The following is a 24,220-nucleotide window of genomic DNA, read 5'->3' on the forward strand; positions in this document are numbered from 1 at the left end:
TGATACAGTTTGTTCTGATGTAATAGACACTTTCCAACAAACCCTTTTTACAAAGCACTTTCTCTGAGAGAACTGACTGATTGCTTAACAGAAAGAAGGGATGTTCCTTTAGCTCTGGCAGGACAGTATTGACATTGACCCTTGTGATTTTGTGCCCTTGCCAGATTGACTCCAGGTGGCCGCAGTCATTGCATGTATATTGTGCCTTGGGCTCTGCTTTCTTCACTCAGCATTTCTTCATACAAGTTTTCCCATGTTCTCTATGAATTCTTTTTATTTGCTATTCCTCACGCTGCCAAAACAGTCCATTCCTTCACAGACCAGTGTCTCACTTCACCCTTTTGCTTATGACCGCTGACGATTCTATGGATATTGTCACACATATGGGGTCTTTTCTTTTTACATTCAATAACCTTGAAACACAGTCTCAGTGAGATCATTGAGTCAAAGCACATGAACCACTGGGAAGCTTTCCTTCCTTTTTTCAGATTGTTTCCCTATCCGCCCACCAGCAATGAGTGAATCGGGTGGCCTGTGTCCCCCTGCCCTTCCAGAGATGAGTTTCCCATGTCATATCAGCTTCCCTGGCTTCATGGGCGACTCACCACCTTTTCCAAACATTGATCTGACCACTTAGTTCTTGGTGGTGAGGGGCCCTTTCTAGAGAAGCAGCCAGATCGGGAAGATGGGGTTGCAGATCTGCCCCATGTTCTGGGACAGTCACCTCTGGCTGAAGGCCAATGGACATTCTGCGCTGGCGCCCATCTCCAGTGCCTCCATGGCCCCTGTTATTCTTGTCCTCTGTTTGGGTTTACCTTTTGAGGAATGCAGGCCTTGCCTTCCTGGCCAGCCTCTGCCAAGCTGTAAACAGTGCCTTGACCTCAGGGATCTTATGTGCTCCTACGGGCTGGCATTTTTCTTTTACACCCAGGGTGAGCTAACCACATCCTCTCTCTCTAGGTTGACCAAAAACGACCTCGATGACGAAGTAGCAGAAAGCTTGGCGGAGATGCTGGAAGTCAATCAGACGCTGAGAGATTTGTGGTAATTTCAATAGCTCCCGTCTACAGGATTCTCTAGACCAGGGAGGTCAAACTTATATAGAAACAAGGTCACTGACCTGTATATAAGGATCCAGGCAGCCACATATTGACTTGGAAAACCATACATGACCATTATCTGTGTCGTGTAGTATTTTTATTTATTTTATTAAACATTGCCCAATGATGTTTTAAGTCTGATCTGGATGGCGTTGGCTGTGGCTGACACCTGCTTTCTACCATTTTTATTTCTGTGGGCGTGTGCGTGTACGTGAACCTGCCAGCATGGGATTTTGCTGAGCCCCGGGCTGAATACTGTGACAGGCTTGCCCAATAAAATAGCCGAGGGCCCATGAGAGGGCCCGTGCCATTGAGGGGAGTATGGAGGGGCAGTGGAGATGTACGGATTTACCCTGCCTTGGCCTCCATTACTGCCTCTGTCCAGCGACAGGGTTGGATGAGATGACCGCTGAGGCCCCGATGCTAAACCTCTTGTGTCTGCTCTGCGTGTGTCTTGTGTGCCCTTACTATGTATTTGTACATGTTGTATCCCCTGTTAGATCATAAGCTCCCTGAGGGTAGCAAACGATTTGCTTTTGTCTTTGTATCCCCTGCACAGTGCTCGGCACATAGTAGGTCCTTTAAAAAATGCTTATTGATTGATTAAATCTAGGACGATCTTAGGATCTCTGCCAATGTTGACCATGATAGAAATCAAGTCAGGGCCTGGGGGCAGAAGAAGGGGGTCTCCCTCTTACTCCTAGACATGGCGAATAGCACTAGGGGATACCTTCCTTTCCCCATTTCCCTGACCCAATTTTTAAGAGGGGCAGCATGAAGGGTAGGGAACGGGGGATGTAGTGGAGGCAGTCAGGCTAATGGTGGGCGGGTGTCCAGCTGGATTTGGAGTGAGACTTATCCCTTTCAAGGATAAGTCTCATGGCCTTGTAAACCTGTTCCAGTTTGCTCTGGGTAACCCTAGTCCTGGCAATGACCTCCCTTCCTGGGCCACGGTGAACGTATCTAAGCCTCACCAATGGTTATCACCACCATTTTGTGATGGAAAGGATACCCAATTAAAAATTAAGAGACCTGGGTTTCTAACTAACAATTAGGCCTTAGTCAATGAATTTTTCTTTTATCAATTAAAAAGCATTTATTAAGAATCTCCAGACTAGGCGGTCCCAGATCCGAAGCCTATGATCACCACAGAAATGAGGAAAGCCCAACGTCCCCCCATCTCCCACCTCAACTCCCAGCTCGGTGTTGCCAAAACAGTTGCCTGCTGGGAACGTGTGGTATAAGCCAAACAAAGTATTCCACATCGCTGCTGTGAAATGCCTCACTGTTTGCCTCTTGCTTGGCCTGTGCACCAAGCTAGAAGGGTTTGCCCCAGGGGAGCCTTTCAGAAACACACTGTTCTTTGCAGCCACATCTCCCGATCTTTGTAGCATTGGGTCCCTTCCTTCCTTCCTTCCTAGAGGACAAAGCAGAGCAAGGGAGAATTCGTAAGTGGGCCCAACGAGGGACGAGTTCAGAATAATTCTTATCAGGCCATGAATGCTTAATGCCAGTAAGTCTTCATGGTACAGAGCTGCTCCTCCTGTGCCAAGCCAAGTCATGGGGGTTCTGGGAAAGGCTCAGAATCCCCGGCAAATAGTAATGCACCTGGCATGAGTTTTGAGCCTGGCTTCAGGCACACAAGGATTGCGGCCGTGCTCAGACTCTGAGGGTCTTGGCTACATCCCAGCGCACTGACCGATGGCAGTAATCCTTTTTTTTGTTTGTTTGTTTGTTTGGTTTTTTTTGGTTAGGCAATGGGGTTAAGTGACTTGCCCAGGGTCACACAGCTAATACGTGTCATGTGTCTGAGGCCGGATTTGAACTCAGGTCCTCCTGACTCCAGGGCTGATGGTCTATCCACTGCACCAGCTAGCTGCCCCCTATGGCAGTAATCCTACTGGGACCCATGAAGACTTTCAGATCATGGCAGATGAAAGTTGTTTCTGCCCTCTGCCTCCCTCTTTCTCTCTTAGAATGTAGAGAGGATCATAGATCTGAGTCTATGGAAGAACCCTCAGAGGCTGTCTATCTAGACCAAGCCCTTCATTTTTCAGATGGTGAAACTGAAGCCAGGCAGTACTACTGTAACGTTATAGTTTCCTACACCTAGAGTTGGACAAACTTCGAGGCTGTCTAGAGCAGTCCCTCATTTTACAGATAAGGAAAGTGAAGCCTGGCAGAGTTAAGTGACTTCTCCAACGTCACACATAGGTTGCAAGCAGCAGAGTTAGGACCTGGCTTTGTCTCAGTAGCTGCTCATGTCCATATTCATCATTCTAGAAAACACTCTAGAGTTGGAGAGTTTGGAGAGGGTCGAGGGAGGAGACTGAGGCTGAAATCCTGACTTTGCGCCTGTCTGTGTGACTGTGGACGAACCACCTAAACTTTATTAGCCTTGACCTCCTTATCGTCCCATCTAGCCCCAACCATCTGTACATTTAGGTCACTAGTCCAACCCACCACCCTGTATTAGAGCCCCTCTCTCACGTCCCTGGAGGGTAGTCAGGAAGCCTCTGCTAGAACACTTCCGGTGATGGGGAACTCTCTCCATACGAGGCAGCACGTTTCGTGTTGGAATGGTCAGCTAATGCAGCCTGGGAGTGTCCCATGAGTCCCCGCTGGTTACGGCTTAACCCCACTTAACACTGGAAACCAATCCATTTTCCTTCCCCATAAAGCAAAGGGCATCCACATCCCTTGGCAGCCCCGTGACAGGGCTTTCTAACTAGAAGTTGGACGGAACTCTGGGAAAAGCACATCTTAGCGGTAAAACTTGTTCTGTGTCTCTGAGAGCTGGCCGTGTCTGCTGCCCTCCCACCCCAGGACCACGATGAGAGGTGTTTAATACAAGGTGCCTTCTTTTTTCAGGCTCATTCAGAATCAGATCACGGCCAAGGGGATCTCACGCCTGGCGGATGCTCTCCAGAAGAACTCAACCATCCTGGATATTTGGTATGACCCAATGCCCTTCCCTGCCTTGTGGGTTGGGGTGGAAACATTGGTGACGTATTTGGTGCTGAAGATGAATCCCCTTTGTAGTTCTTAATTCTGGGAAGGTTCAAGTTGATATGATAATGGGTCTTGGAATTCTACTTCTCCCAGTTCCTTGGATTCCAGATATATTTCCAGATAGAGTTTTGACTGAACTGTGCTGCCTCAACTTTCTAACTTGGTTGTGCTAATGAAGAATTGCCAAACGGTTTGCTCCTCGCTGTATTAATAGGCGATAGACTTTCTTCTCCCAATTTTCTCTCCCTGCCCCATCCCACCTGAAGAGGTTGGCCTCGGTGACCTGTCATGTCTACAGAGGGCACCATGTCTACAATAGTGTAAACACAGCTAACGCCGGAAAAAGCAAGTCAACTCCAACGTCTCATAATGACCAATTTTGGTTCAGAAGAATAAGTGTTGAAGCACACTTCCCTCATCTCTGTAGGGAGATGGGCAGCCATGGTGATGTCAGACACCATGGCTCTGTCCATTGGTTTCACCAAAGCATTTTCCTTTGTAGTACCACCTCTGCTCATTCTTCCAACTTCTGTTCGTTTTGGCAGGGAGGTCCACAGAAGGGGATTCTCTGGGGTTCTGTCATTGGGTCACTGAAGGCCTGGGATACCCCAATCCTATTACTCATGATCCTATCTAGGACGCTCTCCCCACTATCAATCAACAGCTGATATCAATTAACTTTGACAAAAGAATATTTACTGAGAAGGTGTAATAAGGGAAGAAGTTGATAAAACCATCCCCCAAAACAGGTGACTGGGGCTCCCTCTTCACGCACTAGGTTTCTGGGACGAGTGAGATCTCATTTAAAGGGGTTGCTACAAAACATCCTCATCCCCAGCCCAGGGGTGAGCTGGTACAGGATTCTCTTTGTCAATGGGACTTCAGGTGGCCTTGGTGGGTATCACCTGGCTGTTCCCATGCTGTATCTCCTGGTCACCTGGACATTCCCATGTCACAATACTCATTAGCTAAGATCAGCAAAGAATGAACACCAAAGAAATAGCAGTACTGTGTACTCACGGACACACGGCAGCCAGGTAGGAGCAGAGCTTCCTACCTGGCAGCCCACAGCCATCGTCCTCACTTGAAAGCTGCTAGATAAGAGAATGAGAGATCACCTGCTCAGACTTTTTATCTGCACACTCAGTTCCCACTTAGCCTCTACGGAATCATTAGGCCTTCCAACTCTTTAGTCAACCAGAAGACTCCAAGAAGCACAAAATTTGTCTTCAGATCAACTTTGAAGACATTCATGGTTGGGGGGGAGGGGTGTGATTGTGTGAACAGGGAAGGGTGGAGCATGGAGGCTATTTTTAGGGTACAGCCTTGAAGTAGGAAGTAAGTGGCCATCTGTTAGCTTCTTAATTTAAATAATGATCCTTGCTAGATATGCACTGAACTCACTTGTTTCTGGTCATTCCTGAAGATGTACACCCTCTGCATTTCAGCGCTCCGAGGCAAAGCTCTAGGTGTCTCACCCTAGGTCCAGTCTGCTATAGGACACGGATTGGAAACAATGGAAACATTGGAAACAGGATAGATAAACTGAAAACATGATTCCCAAAGAGCTAGGCTGCTCAGCAGTAGGGAAGGGTCAGCTTAAGCAGCAGAGGGGCTGGTTTAGCTTCCTCGTGTGCACAGATGGTTCTTGCCACATCTGTTAACCTCCCAGGCTTTTCTTCTGCCCCCCACAACCAGGACATGGCGCTGCCCTTCAGGACGCAGGAGGGACTCCTCCTGAGAACTGGGCAGAGCAGAAGAGCTCTCAGTAATGCAGAAAGTCTGGGCTTGGCTGGCGGAGTTCCTGTTCTCACGCCCTGCTTTTGGGGGGATGCAGAGAGGTCTGTCTCCAGGAGGGCCAGAGGGCCAGATTGCTGACTGCTTGGTCAGTGGCCAGAGAGGCAGACTCCAGGTAGGCAACACAAAGATAATCCTGGCTGCGGCTTCCAGAAAACAGGGGCTACCCCAGGAAGACCCATCAAGGACCTTGTGGTATTAGCAGCTGCAAGGCGGCGCCCACCCCTTCTGTCTGAACACTGGGTGGTTTTAAGTTAACAGAGTTTTTGTTTGTTCTAAAGGGAAAAAAATCTCACACCTTTATTTCCTAGTTTCAGTGTAACTCCCTATTCCCTCTTTTGCTGGGCGGATGGTCAGCCAGAAGGCAGGCCCTTCTTTGCTCACTGTAGAGTCTAGAGGCCTGGGTCTGTGTCAGACCTGCCCCATATAGGCCACATTGGGGTGTGGGGCTCAACTCTGGGAGCCGCACTTTAGGAAGGACGTCAAAGCAGCCGTGAGGGAGAGCCCGAGGCCAATAGGCCAACCCATCACTTAGCATCTACTGTGCACTTAGCATGTGCTGCATACTTTGCAAATACTAGTGATGCAAATTAGCTGCAAAAACAGTTCCTGCCCTCAAGGAGCGTCCATTCTGATGGGGGAGACACAGACATACAAATGATTATATGGGAGATAAATGCAGAGTAAATGGAAGGGAGCTTTGGATGAGAAGGCTGAGGTAACTGGGAAAGACCTGTCGGAGGTGACCCTTGAGCTGCCTTTACAAGGCAGCTCGAGGGCCAGCTAGATGACGTAGTGGATAGAGCACTGGCCCTGGATTCAGGAGGACCTGAGTTCAAATCCGGCCTCAGACACATAACACTTACTAGCTGTGTGACCCTGGGCAAGTCACTTAACCCCATTGCCTAGCCATAAAAAAAAGTAAAGGAAGCTCAGGATTGAACACAGCAGAGGTTAAGAAACAGCATTCTAGGCATGAGGAACTGCCCGTACAAAGGCCCAGAGATGGGAAACACCACATATGAGGAACAGTAAATAGGCCAGGATGCCTAGAGAGTATGAGAGCAGGAGTGATGTGTGGAAAGAAAGGGCCAGATGGAGAAAAGCTTTGAATGTCATGTAACAGAAGGAACCAGGAATATTTAACCTGGAGATGGGATGGTAGTTACTGTCTTGAAATATTGATGGAATAGGGCTTGGACTCATTCTGCTTAGGCTTAAAGCAGGGCTTTTTTAAAAATTAATTTATTTTGATTTATCAACAATCACTTCCATAAGCTTTTGAGTTTTAAATTTTTCTCCCCCTTGCTCCCCTCTTTTCGCCCCAAGACAGCGTGCAATCTGATATAGGCTATACATTTACATTCCTATTAAATGTATTTTCACATTAGTGATGTTGTAAGTAAGAATTAGAACCAATCGGAGGAACCACCAGAAAGAGGAAACAAAACTCAACGGAAGAGAAAGAAGCAAATAGTCTGCTTCAATCTGCATTCAAACTCCATGGTTCTTTTCCTGGACGTGGATAGCACTTTCCATCGTGAGACTTTTGGAGATGTCTTAGATCCTTGCATCGCTGAGAGGAGCTAAATCCATCAAAGTTAGTCATCGCACAACATAGCTGTTACAGTGTACAATGTTCTCCTGGTTCTGCTCACTTCTCTCAGCATCAGACCATACAAGCCTTTCCAGGTTTTGCTGATGCCCGCTTGCTCATCATTTCTTATAGCTCAATAGTATTCCATTACATTCATGTACCACAATACCACAACTTGTTCAGTCATTCCCCAATTGATGGGCATCCCCTCAATTTCCAATTCTTGGCCACCACAGAAAGAGCTGCTATAAATATTTTTGTACATGTGGGTCCTTTTCCCATTTGTATGATCTCTTTGGGATACAGCCCTAGAAGTGGTATTGCTAGGTCAAAGGGTATGCACGTTTTTATAGCTCTTTGGGCAGAGTTCCAAATTGCTCTCCAAAATGGTTGGATCATTTCACAACTCCATCAACAATGTATTAGAGTTCCAGTTTTCCCACATCTTCTCCAACATTTGTCATTTTCCTGTTTGATCATGTTGGCCAATCTGATAGGTATGAAGCAGGGCTTCTTAACCTTTGTTGGGTCTTGGACCCTCGATACTCTTCCCTCCTCCATATTGGCAGGTAGGTGAAACCTGCGGACTTTTTCTCAGAATCAGGTTTGCTGCCCACATTCAGAATTGAAGGACATGTTAAATTTCAGTTGGAGATTGGTGAAATTTAAAATGTCATTCCTCGTCTCCCTCCAAATTCATGGACCCCTTGAAATCTATCCCTAGACACCCGAGGTCCATGTACCTCAGGTTAAGAAGAGGAGGCTGGTCTTCATCAGTGTCAGGAAAGGAGGAGAAGGTCAACGAATAGACATTTCCAGGGGGTAGATTTGGATTTGTCAGAAGGAAGAGTTTCCTAAGAAAGCTAGGAAAAGTGGATTGAGTGAACTGAGGCTTAAGTCTTCAGTTGGAGTCTGGGTGAGCACTTAAGATTAATCTTTGAGAGGGATCTATTGGGGCAGCTCAGCAGCACCATAGCGCATTGAGTGCTGGCCCTGGAGTCAGGAAGACTTGGGTTCAAATCCAGCCTCAGACATTCGCTAGCTGTGTAACCTGGGCAAGTCACACAATTCCATTTGCCTCAGTTTCCTAATCTGTAAAATGAGCGGAGATGGACACAGCAAACCACTCCACGGTCTTTGCCAAGAAAATCTCAAATGGGGTCACAAAGAGTCAGATACAACTGAGATGACTGAACAGCTGAGAGGGAACTGTTGCTCAGGTATGGGTTGGACCAAATGGCCTCAGTGGTCCCTTCTGTGGAAAACAGCAGCAGAGTCCCCTGCTTGCAGCAGCTGGGTAGGTTTGTCCAGGCTGTGGAAGGGCTGTGCTGGTAACAAAGCTGAGAACAAAAGAGCTGAGGATGCCCTGGGTCACTGCGAGTGAACCGCACTCCTTTATTTAAAGGGTGTTGGGTTGTCCGGTGTAAGACACCTCGTGGGCGTCCCGTCCACTCAGGTTCCTCCACAAACCTTGAAAAACAGAATCACCAGAATCGCTCCCCTCCCCCAACACCGTGTGCCCCAGTTAACACTTCCTTCACTTTCTTCTTTGCCACCAGCTTGAGTGGGAACCCCATCAAGCCTGAAGAGGCCAGAGTTTTTCAGGGCGAGAAGCGGTTCCATTTTTGAGGACCTGGGTCTCCATCAGCACTGCCCCACGGCGGTCCGGGTCACCAGTGTCAGCCAGAAAGAACTGTGCCACAGGAATCAGTGATGCAGCCTCGCCCGCGTGGGACAGCAGCCCTGGGCCAGCTGTCAGGGCGGAGTCCGCCGTCAAGGACTGCAGGAAGATGGTGGCCCATGGGCACCAGGCGGACAGTGCTGCCTGAAGTAACACTTTTTGCTTTTCCCTATAAATGATGGGGAAAACTGGCTAGCATTTTATTGCAGCAGAAAAATCCATTTAAGGGACTTTTTGTTGAGTTGTGCATATGCCACCAAAGGCTCTTGTATACAGCCAGGATTTTTTGTACATATCCATTAACGGTGCTGTGCACATGGTAAGCCCTTTGTCAATGATGAGTGAATGAAAGAATCTATTTTTCTATGTGACAGAAGGAAGACGAGTTTGCAGCAGAGCTGGCCAAGCTTGATTCACACGAGTGCCTGAGCCTCTCCTGAACCCTGAAGGCCGCCATGGGGTGCAGTAGATGGGCGCTGGACTTGGAGACAGGAAGACCTGAATTCAAATCCTGCCTCAGATACTGGCTGAATGAAACTTGGCAAGCCTCTTAACCTCTCTGGGCCTCCATTTCCTCATCTGTAAAATGAGAATAATGATAGAACCTACGTCGCAGGGTTGTTGTGAGGTACTAGATATAAAGTGCTTTGGAAACCTGAAAGTCATATATAAATGCTTTTTAAAATATTATTCTTGTTGTGGAAATGAATTGCAGCTGGCATTGAGGAGCTGAGCACCACACTGGCCTTTGATCACAGATTTAGAGCTGGAAGGGACCCTGGCGGGGAAGGAATAAGCATTTATGTGGTCCTTACTCTGCGTGAGCCAGACCCTGTGCTAAACACTTTTTACAAATATTATTCCATTTGATTTTCATCACAGCCCTGCGAGGTAGGTGCTATTATTATCCCCATTTTGTAGATGAGAAGATCGAGGCAGATGGAAGTGAAATGACTTGCCCAGGGTCACACAGCTGGGAAGTGTCTGAGGCTGGGTTTGAACTCGGGTCTTCCCGACTCCTGGACCGGTGCTCTGTGCGCTGTGGCGCCATCTCTTTGCCTCCAGAGGTCACCTAGCCCCCTCAGTATACCTATGAGGAGCCCAAGGCCCAGAGACATCAAACACCCAGCACCCAAGGTCTAATGCTCTCCAGGTTGTCGTTGTCTCTCTGGGGGCAGCACTGGGTAATTACATCTCAGGCTTTGGGGTAAAATGTGCTCAATAAATAGGAAGTGTTTTATCAAACTGTCTTTATTCTTTCCTTCCTCAATGCCACAGATAAGGAGTATCATATGCCCACTCCACAGATGAAGAGACTGATCCCACTGTGAATCCGGGTCCCAGAAACTGTTAGAATGCTCACAACTCTGTGGTCCCACAGGGAGTGACAAGGAAGGTGTCACAAGTCGTCAGTTCCCTCCCCTCTGACATGCTTGTGCATCCAGATCAGCCACCTAGCTCTTATCCCAGTGGGGTAAGGATGCCAGGCGGACCCTCACTGCTCTCTGGTCTCTTCTAGTACCGCTCTGCCCATCTTGCTCTAACTGGAGGGAAGAGGGAGTATGTGGGCAGAGCTGTGTTAGCGGAGGCCAGAAAGAGGGAAATGGTTTCTGAGCTCCAACATAACCTGGAAAACCCCCTCTGTGCCTAAGAAGGTAAATTGCAGAGAAGGGACTGACCCGCATCGGGGATGAGACCTTCCATTCTGCCTCCCTCCTACGCCTGTGACCCAACACTGTGTATCAAAGGTTTTCTGGAAGAGTCAAGGGGGTGGGGCTGAACTGAGCCCTGGGTTATACCACGGAGGGATGAATACCACTGGCCAGTAGATCCTTCTCTGCCCCTGTAGGACAGTCCACTCTCTGCTTGGTCTGGTCACTGACCACGGCAATACAAACTCGTCTCTTTGCAGCCCAACAGAGGACAGCTCGGATCATCCTGCCCTGGAGTGTGGGGAAATCAGTGGCCAGGCTAGCATCCTGCCAAGGCAGCTGGTCAGCAATCTTTCACCACCTTTGCAGTGATGGGTCCCGTGGAAGTCCCACCTTTAACTCACTTACTGTTCAGCCTCCAGAGAGAAGCAATCAGACTCTTGTCCCCCTTGGAAGAAAGCCCAGAAAGCTAGTATCCAAAGGTCCTTTTCCACATGGCCTCGTAACCCACCATGGGAGGCTAATAGCCCCTAAGTAGGCCAAGAGGACGAGACTGGGTCAATGACAGAAAATTACAAGTTCTTAGTTCTGAAAAACAAATTGAGCAAAAAAGAAGAAAAATGTTCAGGATTTAACCAATGCTTGTTAATTGAAAGGCAGGCAGGCAACAAACTGAGTGCTTGCTATGAGCCAGGCACTGTGCTAAGCTCTGAAGATACAAATACAAGCAAAAAAGTAGACAGTTCCTGTCCTCAGGGAGCTTACATTCTAATAGAAGATAATTCATGAAAAGGAGCTGAAGTGTGTGTGTGTGTGTGTGTGTGTGTGTGTGTGTGTGTGTGTGACAGCCTGTAATATTGGGCCAAATAAAATTGCTTTCCAAAATAATGGGATGAATTCTTAGCCCTACCAAGAGGATATTAGTGTGACCACGTTTTAGGGAAGGCATTGACAAACCGTGTAGGATAATTACTGGGAGGGGATTTTAGATCATGCCATCTGAGAATAGGCCGCTAGGTGGCGCAGGGGGCAGACCACTGAGAATAGGGAAGCCTCATCTTCCTGAGCTCAAATCCACTGGAAGATGCGTACTAGCAGTGTGACCCTGGGCAAGTCACTTAACCCTGTTTGCCTCAGTTTCCTCATCTGTTAAATGAGCTGGAGAAACAAATGGCAAACTACTTTAGTATCTTTTCCAAGACAACCCCAAATGGTGTCATGAAGAGTTACATACAGCTGAAAAATGACTGAACACCAAATGTGAACTGGGAAAGTTTAGCTAAAAAAAGAGACCTGAAAAAATTGGAAAGGGGGAGAGAAAGGACACACTGAGAAATGTAGGTGATACAAAAACAAAGCCTACAAATAAAATTTCATCTTTAAAAAGAAAAACCAAGCATGAAGTTACTTGACAAGGTCAACTCCCTGATAAGGTATGAATTACTTACCTGGTCCCGGCAGTAATGCTGATATCACAGCTGAAGATGATTCACTGCTTGACGACTTGAGCTACACCCTTGGGTTTGCCCTTTAAAAAGGAGGGTGGAGAATGCCAGATGGAGAGTAAACCAGGGCTGAGAGGTGTGAGTCAGACACGAGAGATCTCAGCTCCCTGGAGGAAGATTTCACAGGTACTCCAGCAACCACAAAGTCCCTGGCCCAAGTGGGAACGGAAGGCAAACCAGCTGTAAGGCACAGGGACACAATTTGGAAGAGCAAACCTCGTCTCAAACCAGGGCAGTCTGGAGAACTAGAGAGATTTCTTAGCTGCAGAGTTTTGTGGACTGTTTCTGAGCTCAAGGGCAAAACATTGTGTGTGTGTGGGGAGGGGGGGAATGGGGTTTCTATTAAATAAACCTGCCCTACATTATTACATTGCTTACTATCAAACTGCCAAAAAATTATTTTATGGAGCTAGAAAAAACAATAACAAAATTCATCTTGAAGAACAAAACATCCAGAATATTAAAGGAACTAATGAAAAGAAATGCAGGGGAAGGTGGCCTAGCCATTCCAGATCTTAAATTGTGTTATAAAGCAGCAATCATCAAAACTATTTGGTACTGGCTAAGAAACAGAGTGGTGGATCAGTGGAATAGGTTAGGTATGCAAGACATAACAGTCAATGACTATACTAATCTATTATTTGATAAATCCAAAGATTCCAGCTTCTGGGATAAGAAATAACTATTTAGCAAAAACTGCTGAGAAAACCGGAAAAATGTATGGCAGAAACTAGGCATAGACCAACATCGTTTATACCTTATACTAAGATAAAGTCAAAATGTATACACGATTTAGATATAAAGACTGATACTATAAGCAAACTAGAAGATCAAGGAGTAGTTTACCTTTCAGATCTATGGAGAAAGGAAAATTTATGACCAAACAAGAGATAGAAAACATTATGAAATGCAAAATGAACAATTGTGATTACATTAAATTGAAAAGTTTTTGCACAAATAAAGCCAATGCATCCAAGATTAGGAGGGAGGCAGAAAACTGGGAAAGAAGTTTTACAACCTGTGTCTCTGATAAAGGCCTCATTTCTTAAATATATAGAGAACTAAGTCAAATTTGTAAGAATACAAGTTATTCCCCAATTGGGAAATGGTCAAAGGATATGAACAGGAAGTTTTCAGAGGAATAAATTAAAGCTATCTATAGTCATATGAAAAAATGCTTGAAATCATTATTGATTAGAGAAATGCAAACCAAAATGACTCTGAGGTACCACATCACATCTATCAGATTGGCTAACATGACAAAACAGGAAAATGATAAATGTTGGAGAAGATGTGGGAAAATTGGAACACTAATGCATTGTTGGTGGAGTTGTGAACTGATCCAACCATTTTGGAGAGCAATTTGAACTGCCCAAAGGGCTATAAAAATGTGCATACCCTTTGACCCAGCAATAGCACTTCTAGGGCTGTATCCCAAAGAGATCATACAAATGAGGAAAGGATCTACGTGTACAAAAATATTTATAGTGGCTCTTTTTGTGGTGACAAGAATTAGAAATTTGAGGGGATGCCTATGAATTGGGGAATGGCTGAACAAGTTGTGGTATGTGAACGTAATGGAATGCTATTGTGCTATCAGAAATGATAAGCAGGCAGAATTCAAAAAAACTTGGACTTACATGAACTGATGCAGAGTGAAATGAGCAGAACCAAGAGAACATACACACAGTAACAGCCACACTATGGGATGACTGACTTTAATAGACTTGGCTTTTCTCAACAATACAAGGATCTAAGACAACTCCAAAAGATTCGTGATAGAAATTGCTATTCATACCCAGAGAAAGAACTCCAGAGTCTGAATGCAGAGGGAAGCATGCTATTGGCTCTCCTTTTCCTTTGGTGTTTTGTTTTATTGTCTCATTCCCGTGGTTCCTCCCATTAGTTCTAATTGTTCTTTACATCATGACTAATGGGGAAAATGTGCTTAATATGAATGTATATGTGGAGCCTATATCACATTGTATGCTGTCTTGGGGTAGGGGGGAAGAAATGGGAGGGGGAGAAAATTTAAAACTCAAAATCTTACGGAAGTGAATGCTGAAAACTACAAATAAATAAATTTAAGTAAGAAAAGAAAACAACAAGAACAAAAAAGACATTGTGTGTATGTGTGTGTGTGTGTGTGTGTGTGTATGTGTTGGGGGGGGGGGGGGTTCTATTAAATAAAGTCTGCCCTCCGTTGTTACATTAGCCTGAGTACTTACAAGGGAATCCAAGTCCTCTTTCTTTTTGTTGTGAAACCTAGAAACAAACCAAATTCTGGTGTTTCCAAGGAAGATCCTGGGGTGGAGCGTAAGCCAGAGAGACAGCAGCTGAGAAGCCCCCAAAGTGAACATGATCTGCTCAAACCTAGAATTGCGGTTCTAAACCACAGATTCCACAAAAAGTAATATTCAGAAACAATATAAGTCAAAGAGTCTTAGAGGTGGGAGGGAATGTGTAATTTAGAACAAGGTCCTCCTCTTACAAATGAGAAAGCTGAGGGCCAAGGCTAGTGTTACAAGTCATATTTCTTGACTCTAAATCTAATTTTCTTTGATACTCTGTTGGAGTATTAGATCATATGTCCCCTAAAAATGTTCCTTTATTCTGATTGAATTTCTGCTCTTTAGGCCATGCTATGACTGAATATTTTTCAATTATACTCTAATGGATCTGTCATTTCTACAGTGTAGACATTCCATGCAGATTGCAACCCATCCGTGCCTGCCTATCCTGTGTAACTCTTGTCCATATTCTCCCATAAATTTACCAGGGTTGGGGGAAAGAGGCACCCAACGTGCCTTCTTTGCTTTCTCTTGATGTTACCCGGATACCAGTGGAACACACCGGCTGCCCATTGGTTATGCTAGCAATCACGTCTTTGACACGGGAAGCTAAGGAGCTCTGTCCTAGGTAGACTCCATTTCTTCTGTCCCACCCATACCAACGCTTCCTGCAGCAGAAACCTTAGCATCCAAAGCTGTCAATGGAGCTTCTAAAATTGACCACAAGAGGGCAGAAGGTGTCCACTGTGAAAAGGCAGCCCGCACCCTGGAAATGTGGAAAGGATCAAATTGTCAACCCTCGCCCGGTTTAAATAAATTACGACCTGGGTAGGTAGGTGACGGGGCTCAGGTGAGGTCACCCCAAAAGAGGCGGCATGTTGGACTGGAGATTGGAGGACTAGGGTTCACAGCTCAATTTTCTCGCGAACTAAGGGAACTTAGACAAGCTGCTTCCTCTCTCTGCCTCAGTTTCTCCTCTGTAAAATGAAGGGGTTAGACTCCAAGGTCCCCTTCAGCTCTGGTGCTATGATCCAACGAGCCTGTGATACATGAGTTCCAGGGGCTCAAGCTCAGAACTTTTTAATCAGCGCTGAGTTGTGTGAAATACAATATTCTTAGGGGTTGCTTCTCATTCATGAGATGAAATAGCTAAGGAACTCAGGTCTTCCAGAGTTAGGAGGGCCTTAGGCTGACCATGCCTCCTCCATCTTTTCTCTTCCCTTGGCCCCAGAGACCCATTGTTTTTCTACACAATCACCATCTTCTTCATTTTTGGCTCCTCCATGCTCTTCCCAAACTGTTCGGGTGGGCGTTGCCCAGTATTCTGTCTGCTCTCTGTCTCTCTGTCTTTGTCTCTCTCGGTCTCTGTCTCTGTCTGTCTGTCTCTGTCTTTGTCTCTGTCTCTGTCTCTCTCTGTCTGTCTCCACTCCCTTCCTGGTCAAGTTCATTCACAACAGCCCATTCAGCTATCATCTCTATGCAAATGATTTCTCTGTCTCCAGACCTAACATCTTTCCCAACCCCCAGAAGACCCGTCTCTCCAACTGTTAGAGAATACCTCCATCTGGATGTCCCAGTCATGCCTGAAATACAATATATCCCAAAGGGAGGTCATCTTTCCCCTGCTTCCCCAAACTCCTCTTCCTTCAGACTTTACTGTTTGGGTCAGTGGCACCACCCACTCATTCCCTCAGTCTCTTGTATTTGGAACCTTGGTATACCATCTTCAAAATCACCCTCTCCCATATGTCTCCTATCTAATCAGTTACCAAGTCCTACCTAGTCAGTCTTTCCTCCCTTCTCCCCTTTACTCACTATACAACTGACAAGCTAATTGTCCTTATGCAAAGATCTGATCACGTCTCTCTTTTACTTAGAAATCATCACTAGTTTCCTTCTGGCTTCCAAGTCAAATCTAAATACCCCTGCCAAACCACTCAGAGCACTCCAGAGTCTGGTGCCATTTTTACTTACCACTTCTATCTCTCAGAATTGAGATTTGGCCAAGCTGTACCAGGACCCCCACCAAGTTCCTGCTGTTTACATAGAATCCGGATAAGGAAGTACCCCTAAGGCAGCAGGCAGCCCAGTGGAAAATTAACTTTGTGAAAAACAAGATTATAAAACGGCAAAGGGTGGAGGAATCCAGAGACATGCAGCCCCAAGTCATGTAGACTTTGTTTTGACAGTTGTCTGAGTGACATCCCTGCCCCAGTTCCCAACGTGCTGTGGCACTTAGCCTTTTGGGGGAATAAAGCATTTGTAGAGAGGGAGCATCACTGCTCTCCTGACCAGAAGAGACCCTCACCGGGTGTGGGCTGCTGCTATCAGAACCCAAGACAAGCCTCTCTAAGGGACTGAGGGAGGAAGGCAGGGGAGCCCCATCTGACTGCAACTGCTATCAGGGTCTGACTTTGTCTTCAATGCTTGATTCCCAGGGAGGGGGGCATTATTAGCGCTGCTGTAGTCTGAGTGTTCACTCGAGGCTAATTTGTTCTCTTCTAGCATTTTCCTCCAAGTACTTTATAAATTCTGTTCCAATTGGGCTCCTCATTCTCCAAACACATCCTGCATCTTCCCACATCCCCTTGGCTAACACCATTTTCTGTGTTTAGAATGCCTTCCTCCAACGTGTACTTACCCGTTGAATTTGGTCCCTTGCAATATTAAGCCTCACAGCCGACCTACTCATCCTTTAAAGCTCAGCTCCAAGCCTTTCCGGATCCACCAAGTAGGGAATAAGCATTGGGCTTTTGTCTCTCGGTGCCCTGACTGTGTATGTATTCTGAGTAAGTCACGTCTCTCTCCACTCCGCTCTTATCTCCCAGAAGGCAGAACCTGGTGCCTCTTTGTTCGGTCCCCAGCAAGGCGTTCTGTATATACTGAGAACTTAAGTGGTTTTTAAACTGAGTAGGACCTTACTGCCTAGTACTTTCTTAATGATAACTAGGAATAAAGGAGGGAAGAGGGAATGTCTTCTCTCCCAATATCCAGGAATCTTCTGAAATCACATTGCATTTCAGTGTTCAAAAGATGGAGACTGGTAGCAAGCCTACAGAAGAATTTCAACTGTTTTTAAAATTGGCCACCTGTTTTGTAGAAAGCAATGGGGGTCCTTGTAACCTGGAAGGGGTTCATCCAGGGCATCTCATGAGTCTGTATTTTCCTAAGTGTCATAACCAGGTGTATGAAATAGCTGACTTCAAGGTTCTGAGAGCTGATGTGTACAAAAAGAAACAGACTTCTTCTGTTTGTTCTAGGAGTAGCGGAGGGACAGATTTAGGCCAAATGGAAGTTGCTAAGGGGTGTAGTGGCTAGAATGCTGGACCTGGAGTCAAGAAGACCTGAGTTCAAATCTAGCCTCAGAACAGTTACTAGCTATGAGACCCTGGGCAAGTTACTTCACATCGGTTTGCCTCAGTTTCCTCAACTGCAAAATGGGGATAATAATAGCACCTGCCTCCAGGGGTTGTTGTGAGGATCAAATGAGAATATTTGTGAAGTGCTTAGTACAATGCCTGACACATAGTAAGCACCAATGTAAGTTCTAGCTACTATTATTATTATTATTATTAATTACTAATAATTATGAAAAATGGGAATGGCCTATGTTAGGAAGTAATGAGATTCCCCTCACAGGAGTCCAAGCAGAGGCCAGATCAACCCTTATCAGGGATCACAGGGGATTCTTGTTCAGGTTCCAGTCCAACCTAGAGAATTTCCAAGGTCCCGTCCGACTCTGCGGTTCTAAGATTGTAGAGGGCTGAAATATATTTCCATTATTTCAAGATGGTAGAGCAACTTATCTGTCATTTCAAGCCAACATGGTAGAGCTAAGGCCATTTCTGGATTTCTCTGCTCCTCTGTTATTCTTTTTTTTTTTTTTTTTTTGGTGTGGCAGTCGGGGTTAAGTGACTTGCCCAGGGTCACACAGCTAGGAAATGTAAAGTGTCAGAGGCCAGATTTGAACTCAGGTCCTCCTAATTCCCAGGCAAGAGCTCTATCCACTGCTCCACCTGGTTTTCCCTCCTGTTATTCTTACAGATTCCTTCCTACCCCAGATATTCATGAGAGGAGTGTTAAGGGCAATGAAGAAATCTGGGCCAGACCCATGTCAGCAGAATCAGATCACAAGAGGGAATGTCTGAGAGCATACTTGGAATTCTCGTCATCTAGCCACCCCAGGCCAGGCTCCAGGGGGTGAGGCCCAAGGCAGGCCGGAGAACTTTGCCCCTACCATCCCGCGAGCCTTGGTAATGTCATGGAGTGCAGGGTTATGGAGCCAGCAGTAAGCCAACCTGACCCTCCTGGAGCAACTGCCATGTTGGCAGGTGGCCAGCTGTGTTTAGACTTTCTCAACAGCATATTCACAAGACCACAAATCTGGGTGGAACCTTAGAGATTCAGAGTTCAGTCCCCTTCAGGTGAGGAAAATGAGCCCAGCGAGAATCAACAAATGAATACAGGAGCATTTCTAAACACTTACTACAGGCCAAGCACAGGGTGCTGAACACTGGGGCACAAATAGAAAAAGCAGGGTCGCCTTTGCTTTCAAGGAGATTTCATGCAATTTGGAGGAGTCACCACATAAAAGAAAGTGCAGCTGCAGGCTAGATGGAAAGGCCCTGGTAAGGCACAGCAATGGGGGTTGGATGGGCGGGGGCCCAGAGGCCTTTAGGTTACCTGGGTATTCGAGTTAATTGAAGTCCTCTGATTCTCAACCTGGCATCAAAGAACTTGGAGGCAGGTAAGTGGCACAGCAGATAGATTGATGCTCTGAGTTTGAATCCAGACTCCAATATTTACTACCTATGTGACCCTGGGCAAGTCACTTAACATCTGCCTGCCTCAGTTTCCTCATATGTAAAGTAGGAATAATAATAGTACTTACCTCCCAGGATTGGTGGAAGATAAGATTTTTGGTACAGCACTTTGCAAAACTTAAAGCAGTACATAATTGCTAGCTATTTTTACCAGTCTTTTGATGACTGTAGAATTGTTTCTTTGGTAATCCTACTTGTGCATTAAAAATTATGATTCCTTCCATAAGCTTTCACAGGCTTACAAAAAGGTCCATGAAAGGTTCACACCCTCTGCCTTAGTCCAAAGTCTCTTTCTAATACACCACGGGACGTATTCTCCTCGGATGTGTCAGTCACTTTCAGCTCCTATCACTGAATCTTTCCAGTCCAGTGGAAGATAGTTCTGGTTTTAGATGGAATAAACTATTCTTTTCACTATAATTTCTGAAAGCTTGAGGACCTTAGAAACACTTGCGAAAAATTCTAATGAAAACATTTCAATTTAACATTCAAATTGGGGTTCTTTCCATCTTTCTTCTTCTTCTTTTTTTCTCCAGCAATTGGGGTTAAGTGACTTGCCCAGGGTCACACAGCTAGTAAGTGTCAAGTGTTTGGTCTGAAGCTGAATTTGAACTCAGGTCCTCCTGACTTCAGGGCCGATTGCTCTATCCACTGCACCACCTAGCTGCCCCCATCTTTCTTCTGCAATGAATCCAGTTGCAATCCATGCTAAAGAACTGTGCTTGCTTACATTTGGTTCCAAATGGCATGTTCTGGGTAAAGAGTGTGGTCCTCTTGCCAGAGGCAGTTTGTTACCGAAGGCACTACTCTCTGGCCTCAGCAAAAAGATGGAATGCCCAAGAGGGTGCTCTGGACCCTGGCAATTAGGGGGAGGGGAGAGGATTAGAGGGGAATGGAGGAAAGAGGAAGTGGGAGGGGAGGGGAGAAAGATGGGAGTGTCCAAAGCAAACCTTCCAAAATGGGGAAGCTTCTCATTAGCGACCTCCCACCTCCCTTTCAACATTCTTTGCCCACCTCTTCAGGGCCTCAGGCTAATCAAAGTCTCCCACTAGGGCAGTACTCTAGCCAGGCCATACTCCAAAAATCACCCCTCCCCTAAATTTCCTTAATGCTAAAATTATCTGACCAAAGTAATTTTAAAATAAGCAGAGTTGTCTCAAAATCACTTTCACTTAAATGAAGCTTGGTAACACCAGTGACTATGTTTTTGAATGAGTGAGTCTTAGTTTTGAGAAGGGTCTTATCCTCCCTCACTGGCCCTCCCTCCCACCCACCCCCTTGTCTATTTCAAAGGAATTAATAATTTATTACTCCATTTTTGAGGGGTTGGTGAAGTGGAGAGAGAGCTGGGTCTGGAGTTGGGAAGACTCATCTTCCTGAGTTCAAATCTGGCCTCAGAGACTTATTAGCTGTGTGACCCTAGGTAAATCACTTAACCCTGTTTGCCTCAGTTTCCTTATCTGTAAAATGAACTGGAGAAGGAAATGGCAAACCACTCCAGGATCTTTGCCAAAAACAAAAACAAAAAAACAAAAACCTTAAATGGGGTCATGAAAAGTCAGGTTTGACTGAACAATCACTCCATTTTGAAAACATTGCTCACTCTTTCACGTCTGACAGAAGTTATTCAGGAATAACTGGGAGATATCTGCTTACCCAGAGCTAACTGAGACTTCACTGGGTAAATTAGTTCAAATACATATCCTCTTAGATCGACAAGTGATGAAAGGGGGCAAACTTAAAAATCCAACCAATCATTTCAACAAAACAACAATGACTAATGATAATTACTAACATTTATATCGAAGGCTTTATGTTTTACAAAGCACTTTAATGAATAATCTGATTTTATCCTCACAACAGTCCTGATAACTAGATATTATTATCTCTGTTCTCCAGATGAGGAAACTGAGACAGACAGAGATTAACTGACTTGGCCCAGGTCACACAGGTAAGAATCTGAGTCTGGATTTGAATTCATGTCGTCCTGACTCCAGGTCCTGTATCTCCTACAATATTTAATGCATTGTGCCATAGGTATTGTGAATACAAAGATAAAAAGGAATTGTTCTTATCTGAAGCACTGTGAGGGGATATAACATGAAAAACGTGAATTTACAAAAATAAATACAAAGTAACTTTATGAGAGAAAGAGCACGGAGAACTTGGGGAATAGATAGGATAGGCGAGGGCTTCATGGAGGTGGTGGCAGCTGGTCTGGGCCTTGAAGGGTCTGAACAGCAGATAAAGGAACACATTTCAGTCATGGGGTATGTTTTGTACCCCTTAAAAGGGTAAAATCAAAGGGTGTTTCTGATCGAATTATACGAGGAGGAGGAAAAATCAGGAATAAGAAATACAATGAGATTGATCAGGCCAACAGTGAGTTTGGCTCTGCCTATGCAGAGTGGGGAAAATGTCTGTGGTGAAGGGGGGGCGGCATAACCATTGCTGAAAGATTAAAAAAACAAAACATTATGTCCAAACCTGTGGGAAAAGACTTCTTACTATAACCTGAAATTCAGGTTGAGTAGGTAAAGGGAAAACTTAACGACTAGGGGGAAAGGTACTGAATTTTTTCAAGTTACTCTAAATATTCACAAAATCTTGGAGTAGGAAGTGAGCTTCCAATTGGAATCTGAACAAAAACCCACTAGGGGGAGGGGAAGGGAGTAAGAATTTATTAAACACCTACTATGTGCCAGGTACTATGCTACAAATATGATCTCATTTGATCTGTGCCAAATACCTAACAAGTGACCATCTAGCCTTTGCCTGAAGACCACAATGAGGGGAAGCCCCCTCCCCCCAAGGCAAATCCTTCCACTTTGGGGAATTTATTCCTTTCATCAAGTCTCTATTGATTTATTGATTTATTTTTGCTTTTTGGTGAGGCAACTGGGGCTAAGTGACTTGCCCAGGGTCACACAGCTAGTAAGTGTCAAGTATCTGAGGCTGGATTTGAACTCAGGTCCTCCTGACTCCAAGGTTGGAGCTCTATCCGCTGCGTCACCTAGCTGGCCCAAGTCTATATTTATATAAGGCACTTTGTAGATTTTAAAATGTAATCAGTATGGTAGCCTGTTATCATTAACCTCACTCCAATTTCTACCCATCGTCCTACTTCTGTTCTCTAGGCTCAAGCAGAATGAGAAGTTACTTGAATATGTGAAGACAGCTATTATATCCCCAGAAGTCTTCTTTTATTCACTCTGAACATTCCAAGTCCTTTTTCCAAGTCTGACTTCTCATTTGGTGTAATCTCTAAGCCCACCACTATCCTGGTTACCTCAGACATTTTAGCAATGTCCTTCCTGAAATGTGACATTTAACACAACTTTCTCTCTCTGTCTCTGTCTCTCTGTCTGTGTCTCTCTCTCTCTGTCTCTCTCTCCCCCTCTCCCCTCTTTCTTCCTTTCTCTATATATTTTGCTCTGTACTGACTCATGTTTTCCCAAGTTTCCCTGGATTCTCCTATTCATCCTTTCATATAGTGCAATACGATTCCATTCCATTCAAGAACCACAACGTGTTCAGTCATTTCCTAGGCAATGGACATTCTCTTTCCTTCCAGACCTTTATTAGAAAAAAATGATGCTACAAATTCACTATATTTTTGCAAAGGAGAGGTCGAATGTAACTTGAGCTATTTTTATTGTACCTCAGTACCTTTTACTGTACCACAGGTCAGACTCCTGGAAGCTACACCCTGATTCCAAGGACATATTTACTAGACATTCATTCACATGAGTCCATTCTTTTTTTTTTTTTTAAACCAAACCTGAGGATTCATTAACTCAAAACAGATTCATCCAGTTAAGCAGACAAGCAAGGTAAATAGCCAGGAAAAATAGTTTCTCTACTTGCTTTGCCACAGATCCCCAGGCCGCTAGTGTGAGTGACATCCCTCGTTTGGCTCGTCTGTGGCCCATTTAGAACACCTGTCTTCCTCTGAAGCTGCCGCTAGGGGCTTCTCAGCAGAGTTGCTGATGTCATCTGATGGGTTTTCTCCACCATGCTGTTGGCTTCCCACTTCTTCAGGAGGGCAGGGACCAGCTTTCTATTTTTGCATTTCTATCTCCAGCACTTAGCACAGTGCCTGGCACCAACTAGGCTTTTAACTAATGTTTATTGACCGTTATTGACTATTGACTTAGCCAGACTGGAGAGAGCAGGTGGACCTGCTAATCTCAGTCATACATTCCTGGAACTATGTTCACACCACTGTCCTCTCTACATAAAACTTAAAAAAAAAAAAAGTGAGAAATCTGCGGTTATAAATCTAGAAGGCTTTGAGTATGCATGGTACCCTATGTCAATCTTGGGTCTAGTGATCAATTAACCCATAGTCGGGACAACAACAATGAGGCAGAACTGAATCTCATGGCAAAATACCCAAACTGCAGGTTTAATGTTTTTGAGAACTGAATTAAAGAAATATTTGTCAAGTTCCTGTGGGACTTCTTTCTGACTCCCCACCCCCGCCCTAAATGGATGACATACTGGGCTAGTTACTGAAGAGATAAAGATTTTTAAAAGATCCAGTCCCTGCCCTCAAAGGGTTTGCAATATTGGGGGGCAATAATATGCATATGCATATATATATAATACAAGATAGAACTTGCTAGGGCAAAGAATTGCCTCATGCTACGGTTACAATTATCACAAGATATGAAATATAATGGGAGTATACATGTAACGTCTTATAATTGGGTTCACACAAATCAACTTCAGATGAACAAGGTGAGGGAGGTATGGCTAG

At 45.2% G+C, this 24,220-nt stretch overlaps 1 protein-coding gene across 6 annotated transcripts in view; it reads left to right on the plus strand.

The window, feature by feature from the left end:
* Positions 1-9,810, plus strand: part of LOC114050514 (nucleotide-binding oligomerization domain-containing protein 1-like) — a 51,231-nt gene extending 41,421 nt beyond the window's left edge. For 4 of the 6 annotated variants that reach the window (XM_027872268.1, XM_027872266.1, XM_027872265.1 and 1 more), the window contains 3 exons: positions 961-1,044; positions 3,972-4,055; positions 9,066-9,810. In XM_027872268.1, coding sequence (XP_027728069.1) covers positions 961-1,044; positions 3,972-4,055; positions 9,066-9,135 — 238 coding nt within the window. In that variant the 3' untranslated portion in view covers positions 9,136-9,810. Of the gene's footprint in view, positions 1-960; positions 1,045-3,971; positions 4,056-5,810; positions 6,768-9,065 lie in introns of those variants that run through there. The other 2 variants (XM_027872269.1, XM_027872271.1) reach the window with 2 other exon arrangements.
* The last annotated feature ends 14,410 nt before the right edge of the window (positions 9,811-24,220 follow it).

The sequence above is a fragment of the Vombatus ursinus genome, unplaced genomic scaffold (assembly GCF_900497805.2).
Source record: "Vombatus ursinus unplaced genomic scaffold, bare-nosed wombat genome assembly UNPS02014799.1, whole genome shotgun sequence".
Classification (NCBI taxonomy): domain Eukaryota; kingdom Metazoa; phylum Chordata; class Mammalia; order Diprotodontia; family Vombatidae; genus Vombatus; species Vombatus ursinus.